Source organism: Mandrillus leucophaeus, unplaced genomic scaffold (genome assembly GCF_000951045.1).
Source record: "Mandrillus leucophaeus isolate KB7577 unplaced genomic scaffold, Mleu.le_1.0 Scaffold1144, whole genome shotgun sequence".
Classification (NCBI taxonomy): domain Eukaryota; kingdom Metazoa; phylum Chordata; class Mammalia; order Primates; family Cercopithecidae; genus Mandrillus; species Mandrillus leucophaeus.
Window position 1 is genome coordinate 652,545 of NW_012099699.1, and position 9,059 is coordinate 661,603.

General features: G+C 35.9%; 1 protein-coding gene across 1 annotated transcript in view; it reads right to left on the reverse strand.

Annotated features, from left to right (window-relative positions):
- LAMA2 (laminin, alpha 2) overlaps positions 1-9,059 on the reverse strand; it is a 293,272-nt gene that overhangs the window by 238,605 nt on the left and 45,608 nt on the right. Inside the window, exons 9-10 of the mRNA XM_011997459.1 lie at positions 6,610-6,716; positions 463-643 (exon numbers count right to left, since the gene is read on the reverse strand). Of these exons, the coding sequence (XP_011852849.1) occupies positions 463-643; positions 6,610-6,716 (288 nt within the window). The remainder of the gene's footprint in view (positions 1-462; positions 644-6,609; positions 6,717-9,059) is intronic.

Genomic DNA, 9,059 nt, shown 5'->3' on the forward strand with positions numbered 1-9,059 from the left:
GTAGATGAAAACATATTTTGGGGGTACCAGAAAAAAAAAACAACACCTTGACTTCTTGATCCTGATACCAATTTTGCAAAAGGAAAAAGGGAAAGTTGAAATGCTTTGGCGTGGAGTTTGAGCTTAAACTAAGATAAGATTGGTACCAGAAAAATCGAACATCTACCTTTCAAGCTGTAGCAGTCTTTGAGTGACTGGCTGAAGGAATGTCACAGACAGGGAGGGACACAACCAAATGAGTTTCTGCTGATTTTTATTGAGTACTTGCACACAGTTATTAAGGCGGTATTTCAAACTGCCATGTATTTCTTTTTTTAAGTAATGTAAAAATAAGTAGACATTACTCATTATGTTAAATATGTTGTATCAATCTGCGCTTCCTTTAAAAGAACAAACCATTACAGAAGTCAGACTCTAAAACTATCAGAGTGAATATGTAGGACTTAAGTGGTATTTACAGACCTGTGCAGCCTCCTTCTTGGAAGCTGAAATAGCCGTGGGCACAGCGGTCACATTTCTTCCCTGTGACTCCGGGTTGGCACCAACATTGTCCACTCTCTTCACAGTCGAATGACTTAGACCCAAAAGAATTGCAGTTGCAGGGAACACAGCCCCTTGCTGATTGCAGACCAAAGGTTCCAGGCTGGCAATGGAAGAGGAGAGAAAAATTAAATTTAAATCAGTTAACTCAAAGTGAAGCAAGAATCACAATACCAAAGATCTGGTGGGAAAAAAGGAACTTGGGAGTTATCAGGATTCCTCACTGATGTTATGACAACTGGGTTTTCATTCAATCAAATGGACCTTTTCTAGGATATCCAAAGAGAAAAGTTCAATTATTCTGATATTTTATCAAAATTAACTGCAGAATTAGGCACTGCCTTTACTGTCTGTTGTATTTTCACCAGCCTGTCCCAATACTTCTCAAGGTTCCAATAGCAATATGGAAAGGACCTATAGGTGATATTTCTAGTCTTAATTTAAAATTTTACTTGCTTCTTTCTTAGTAATCTGAATTGATTACTTTCAGATCTATGGATTCCTACTTGGTAATAGTACTTTCAGCATTATCGACCAGCAGCCTAATGTTAAAATAATCCTTTTCGCCCTAGCATTTGATAGAATTCTGTCACTATCCATACATACTTTTAATCATTGCTATAATGTTCATATTATAAATATAATTTTCAGGTTATGCTTACACTGACCAAATAATTGGTTCAACAAACATTTGATTTCTTGGGTTTCATTCTAATAATTGAAATTGCTTAGTGAGAACACGTATTAAAGAACCAGAGCAGGTAAGTAAAGAAAACTTTCATTCTCTGATGAGTTATTCATACGCATATCTCTTATCTATCTATAACAAATCATCTTTTACGGTCAAGTTTGCATTACCAGCTTCGGCTGACTTTCTTGAAATGCATGTTATCAGGCCTAAAATGACAATGTTAGAAAATGCTGATGGATTAAAAAATCACTTGTATCAGAAAAATGAAAAGAATCTATCCTGCTTAAAGTATTTCAGGGTTATTTTTTAAAAATATAAAGCATGTCACATTATTATGATATTTTAATCTGGAAAATTAGTCTTGGTAATTACTTCTTTGTAAAAATAATTCTTATTGTGGAAAATTAGACTTAATCATTGCTTCTTGGTAAAAAAACAAATCTTGCCACTTAACGTGAGCCACCCAAAGAGAAGTGAATAAGCCTCATTATATATTTTAGATATTATTGTTAGTAGTTTTAAAAATGTTATAAAAATGAAATCAAACTGAAAATTAGACTTTTAAAATGACTGTGGCTAAGTTTTATTTTTAAAATGTAAAATGGGTTGACTGAGTTTGACAATCATTCTCATCTTTACATGTACTTTTGGTTTTATTTTTATTTCCAGTTCTAATTCAGATTGTGGTAAACGATTAAAGAAAAAAGCATGTAACAGTTCCAACAGATGACATGACTTTGAAATTAAATTCACCTATATAAAAAAAACTAACCATATAGTATTATTATTGGTAAAAAGAAATTCACGTAAAATTGTAGATACCCGGCTTAGAGAAATAATCAGAAATTGGAACAATTATTAAAGCAAAAGCATGCCTGTTACAATATTATTTATCATGGTGAACAACTATGCAGGCACTTAAATGTTCAATGTTAGAAAAATTGTTGAATAAATTAAATGACATCCACGTTATAAAATAATATGCAAGAATTAAAATCCTGTTTTGAAGCAGTTTTAATGATATAAATATGCTTAGGATATAGCATGAAATAGAAATTAAACAAAAATACGAAATTATATAAATGCTATGTAAATTTCAATTACATACCCATAATGACACACACACTACGCAGACACACAAACAGAAACAGAAATATATAGACAAAAAGACTAAACATAATATATTAAAACAGTATTGAAAAATATCTGAGTCATAGAATTGTATTCATCTTTATTTCAGAAATTATCTTCACTCATATATATATGCTGATATATGTACACACATATATATACACAGACATATATATACATAGACTTATATAATTACATCTATATCTATATATGCAACACACTCATATTGATTTACTCATTAAAGGGGTGTGTGTACACCCCTTTAAATCAATCAAATATCAAATGAAATTCTAAATTATATCTATCATTTTAAAAATTCCAAAGTTGATCATGTAAGGAAATATACAAGAAGAAATGGCTCTACCTCACATTTCAAATATTTAAATAATGTCGCTTTAAAGGCTAAGTTGTAGCAAAATAAATACTACCAAATTTCAGCAATAAAATGTTTATAAATTTGTTCAAAAATTTATTTCAAAGGCTAAAGAAAACCCCACTAGTAAACAAACTTAAGGACCAGACATTCATAGTCAGTAATTGAAATTAATGAGGTAAAACAAATACAGGAGAGAGTGTCTGTCCAGACCCAGTGGGAAATTGGATGGGTTCCCATAAATGTGTCTCTCTCGGGGTAATAAGAACTAGCATTCACATACTGTGCTTCCTTTTTGAAAAGCACGATTCTAAACCCTTTACAAATCTGAACTCTACAAATATGACTCATTTACTCCTCAGGACAACCCTGGCAGACAGTTGTCATTCTCACCACTTTTTTATTGAGTGGTGAAACTGAGGCACAGACAGGTTAAGTAAGTTGCCTAAGGTCATGAGCTAACCAACTGTGGAGTCAAGATTCCAGATCAGCTAGGTTAGCTCCGGAATTTGAGTTCTTAGCTCTCACACATACTGCCACAGAGGAAGAAAGAGTCTCAGGATAAAACCCTGCTTCATGCAATAGTACTGTAAGACATGTAGGGCTTGAATGAACGTTGATTTTCTGCTAAATTTATATTTTGGAGACATTTTAATCAGTTATTATCTTTTTTTATTGTATATGTATGCATTTGTTTTTGAAAAAAATTATTTTAAAGATATTTTCATTTAACAACACTAGTAATAATAATAGTAATCAAGTCTAACATTTACTAAAAACTCTCCATGCTCCTGCCTGATACACTGCTCTCACTGCTGCCTTGAGACACCTTGGAGGCGCCTTATCCGATCTACCTTCCAGACAACCTGCAGAGAAGAATTTCACTGAATGAAAGCCTCCAGTTTCTTGGCTTTTGGATCCACCAGAGGTGCTCTGTAATGGACTGAATGTTTATGTTCCCCCAAAATTCATATGTAGAAATCTTAACCCTCAAGGTGGTGGTATAGACAGGAGGTGCGGCCTTTGGGAGCTGATTAGGTCATGAGGATGGAGCTCTCCTGAATGGGATCACTGCACTTATAAAAGAGGCCCCAGAGAGGTTCCTCCACCATGTGAGGTTCCATGGGGTAAATGACTGTCTAGAGAAAGAGGGCCCGCACTAGACAGGAAATCTGCTAGTGCCTGGATCTTGTACTTCCCAGCCCCCAGAACTGTGAGAAATGAATTTCCGTTGTTTACATGCCACTTAGTCTATGCTATGCTCTTATAGCACTCGGAATGAACTAAGATGAGCTTCCACAAGATTATCTTTCTCTCAGGCTGATTACAATAAGATACTAGAGTCTTACTGACCAATTCAGGATTCCTTTAGTGGGTAAAATTTGCTTGGGTACATCCCACTGGCTTGGCCAAGAATTTAGGGTTTGACAAAATTCACCAAACGAGGCTTTTCCTACCCAGTGTTTCCTTCTATGTTTTCCCGGGAGTCAGAACCCCATTGCAGCAGCAGGCTATGCTCTCTCCCACTTCATGCTTCATTGGCCTTTCCCCCAGGAAATCTCTTGGCATTTGCTTCTTGGAGTATGTAAGCAGACATAAACTCTCTGAAGTGGATCTTACTACAGATGAAGAAGCTGAATTACAGAAAGATTCAACGAATTTATAGCTAGGAAGTAATGAGGCCGGGATTTGATCTAAGGCAGTCTGACATCAAAATTTGTTTTTTAAAAAATGTGTGATAATGAGCCAAGAAATAAAACCATGAGTTGTTTTTCACTTCTTCTTCTTTACCCTTTATTTCCCTCTCTCCTTCTATGCCCTATCCTCAACTCCCTGCAGGTCCTCACTCTATACTGGCAAGTTTTGTCTCCTGCTCTTCTGCAGCTCAACCTGGGACCTCTTCTTCCCTCCCTCACTCTCTTCCTTCTTCCCCAGCATTTGTTTTGTTTTGTCCTGTGATAGGAGAACCACACTTTTGTAATTAGAAAAAAACTTCCCCCATTTGGGGTACTTGTCCATTTATAGTGTGTGAAAATGTGTTTCTTGTGTTTGTCGTACACATAAGCACAATTGATGTTGAAATTAACAAAATTTTTACTGATGATAAAACGGCAGATAAACGGGCTGAGTTTTCTTGGGCAAATCACTTTCTCTGCTAGATTTCCCTTCATTTGTTCATTCATAAAAGTTAGCTTTATCCAAAGGATGCCTGAAGTCCCTTCCATTTCTAAGATTATAGGTTCTCGCAAGTAGATTTTTATTTGATTTCTACATATTCATGGTTAATTGAAAGTTGGGTTAATTGAAAGTTTTATGACCCTATGAACTTGAACATGATTTTTAAAGCATATGGATGGTTATTTTTAAAAGGGCAAGGGTTCAATTAGGAATTGTCTAATTTTTGCATTTGCAATTTGCACACTTAGCAATTGTTACTTGGTAAAATGCCACCAGGGAACTTCAGCCTCAGCACACAGAACACAACATGCGGAGGCATGAGCCATGCAGTGCCTCTGGGATTACCGGAGCTGGGGCCCGATAGGCTCCCCGAGGGCACCCGCTGGAGCTGCCGACAGCCCACCTCTGAGGAGAACCCAGCACCCGTTGCGCTCTCCGCGGCTGCTCCTCCTGTTGGTGCACCTGCCTGCCGAGGTTGCACTGTTTCCCTACGAAGTCTGATTTACAGACACATCTTCCTGTAATATCACATTCTGGTGACACAGAGCCAACGGGATCGCAGTCACATAGCACACAGAATCGCTTCTCTGGATCCCACCACATATTGGGCTTTAAAAGCCAACCATAAAATAAAATAAAAACAAAACAGAGCAATGATATTATTCAAGAGATAGAAGCAGATGATACTTTCAAACTTCCTACAATAAGGCCAGTTTGACATAGGAGAAATGCTTGCTTCTGCTTAACTATCTTTATCACAAATACAATGCATTTCTGTCAAAGAGCTAGAGCAAATCTGTCCGCTCTCATGGAGGAATCTGAAGTTGCTTGCCATACTGAAAGCAGGGCAATCGGTATGTTCAGGGACTGAGAACAACAAGCTCTATTTTAATTGAATATTTTGTTTTAGCAAAATAATGCATCTTAAAAAATACCTTGATTAGCTTCCCTACTGAAAACTTCTGTTAGGTACAGTTCCCACAGGAAGTAGCTTTTAAATGATGGAACTAGAAGAAGGTGTTTGCTAAAAAGCAAAGGGAGTAACATTTTTGTTTTGTTTTGTGTTTTGAGACAGAGTCTCACTCGGTTGCGCAGGCTGGAGTGCAGTGGCACCATCTCGGCTCACTGCAACCTCTGCCACCCGGGTTCAAGCGATTCTTCTGCCTCAGACTCCCGAGTAGCTGGGATTACAGATGCCTGCCACCACACCTGGCTAATTTCTGTAGTTTTTAGCAGAGACGGGGTTTCACCATCTTGGCCAGGCTGTTCTTGAACTCCTGACCTTGTGATCCACCTGCCTCGGCCTCTGGAAGTGCTGGGATTACAGGCGTGAGCCACCGCACCCGGCCCCGGGAGTAAAATTTTATTCTGCCAAAAATGTAAAGGCAAAAGAAAGAGTATCTCCACAGATTAAGATTAAATTTGCATGCTATTTGTTTCAGAAATGTCTGAATTAAAGCAAATATAATACACATTCACTGCCAAACAAAATGTTAGCTTAAGGTCAAATGGTAATGTACAATGAATTTTGTTCTAGTCTGAAAAAAACTTTTCACTGATCACAGTCATTTCACTTGTAGAATTAGATAATCCCAAACCTTCCTTTTAATATACGAAGGTATACAAAACATGTCATGAAAAGTCAGTGAACATTTGCAAGGAGAAAGTAACGTATGGGTCAGTCTCTACTCTTTACCTTGCATTTGTCACACCTCTGACCCTGCACGTTGGCTCTGCACTCACACTGTCCAGTTTGACTGTGGCAAATCTCAGAGAAAGAGCCATTGGCATTACAGCGACAGGCTGCAAAGAGAAGAGAAATTTGTGGTCAGGAAAACTTTCTAATAGTCTTAATAGGTTTGTTAAATAATAATATACCCCACATGGTAACATGGACACTTAAGTACAGTAACAGAATGTTAAGTGCCCTGTTAGGCATTTAACCTCTATGACAATTCTACAAGCTGTAGACATAATTCACGTAAAGGCTTTAGCAACTTGTCTGGCCCATCATATGCCATTAAAATATTAATGTCATCATCATTATTCCAATTTTGAGCATGAAGACACTGAAATCGAAAGAAGCCATAGCTTATACAAGTCCATATGCCTATTCTGTCATATAGGTGAGTCCAGAACGTAATGGGAACTTGGAGTTCTTGACTCAAGGTGTAATGCTGCTTTAGTTCTTTACAGATACATCAGGGTAACACTTAAAATACTATTATCCCATTGTAAGTAATGCATACTGACTTTAGAACTAAAATAATTTTGAGGAATTATTAAAATTAGTAGCACCCCGGCATAATTTTAATGGTACTATTAATCTAGACAAATTTAGTTATTTTTTTGATTTAATGATTTACTATGTGCCAGTTTTTGTGTTAAGTTTAAAAAATGGTTTGAGGTTAAATATTTATGCCTTTTTTAAGATTCGAAAGTTTATAAGACAACAACAACATCATTTCAAGTATCTTAAGACTATAGCATTATAGCATTTAAGAATCACTTTTATTTTACAGTTTATAGACTATCTCCAAACATAGAAAATATATGTAGTTTAAGTAATCTTTTTTTCTTTTTTGCTTTGTTATAAAACTGTCTGAGGTTATTCTAAAATGTAGAATAAATCAGTCTAAAGCTCAAGTGGCCTTTTCACAAATAGAACACTAATTCATTGTTTACCCTATATTTTTAATGGTACATATAATTGCATTTATACCAGAATAAAAATACAAGGAGGAGATGACATGGGAATTTAGGCTACTCAGAGATGATTTTGTTAAATTTCTGAATACTTTGATTTGAACACAACTTAAAACTATGTTATAAACAGGTACTCTATCAGCCTATGCTAATATTTTATTCTCCTGGCTCTAGGTTCTCCTTTTAAAAAACAAACAAATAAACAAACAAAACAACTGCTTTTCTAAAAACTGCTTAATTTATCTTCCGGTAAAATTTGTCTTCAGTGTCTGCCAAGTGGATACTACAGTAACGGCCATGGAGAAACGGAAAGAGCCTATGGATAGTCTATAGCTGAAATATAAGGAAAGGCTGAAAATTTTTCCTTTAAATATCCATTTTCATCTGATTTATCAAATTTGTATATACTTTTATTATTTTATGAAAGTTTCTTATGCATATCATACATACATTTTAAAAACATCAAATTATTTAGACTTTAGAAGTCACTTCTTCTTAGAGTGTAAACTGCAAAATTAAATTTACCATAAATATGATGGTAATTAATTAACGTTATCTTAAAAAAACAAAGCAATATAAAGTTTTGCTAAAGTGTCATTTCAATGGAAAAGTATGACACCAACAATATACACAAATTTAAAATGCAAAATGTATTTCTTTGTAGTGGTGTACTTTTCTTGAACAAATCTATAGGTAACTAAAATAATGTATTTTCATGAAATTTCTTTCGTTGAGGTTTTACCACCTATGCATAGAAGTGATAATTGTATCCATGAAAAATTATAAAAATAAGCAACAAATGTGCTTCTTATAATTTTAATTGTGATTATATGGCAAAGAGCATTAAAAATTATAATCACATCTATACTCATGGCAAGTAGTATGAAAATTGGTAATGGTCAAAATGTTTTTATTCTCACATTCTTTTTTATGTTCTTAAGACTTCATGCCACAGATCCCTAGTTTACCATAATAAAATAAGTGGAATAATATCTCTACCTTTATGGGGGTGGGGGTTATTGGAAGACAGGATAAAATGTCAGTAAATGATTAACTTAGCCCTAGAATTCACTGGTGAACAATTGATATGCACAGCTACTATGAGCACTGCTACCAAAAACAGTTACCATGTGTGAGCATCTCCAGGACTCAGGAACTCACTGGATACCCTCTATGTGCCAAATCCTTTAGTCCCCACAGAAAATTCATGACCCTTTTTGTAGACTAGGAAACTGTGTCTCAAGGAGGTCAAATATCTTGCTCAGGAGCACACAGCTAGAAAATGTAGACCCTAGATGATCTGTCGGAAAGGAAGAATTTCTTTCTTTTTTTGAGACGGAGTCTTGCTCTGTCTCCCAGGCTGGAGTGCAGTGGCCGGATCTCAGCTCACTGCAAGCTCCGCCTCCCGGGTTCACGCCATTCTCCTGCCTCAGCCTCCCG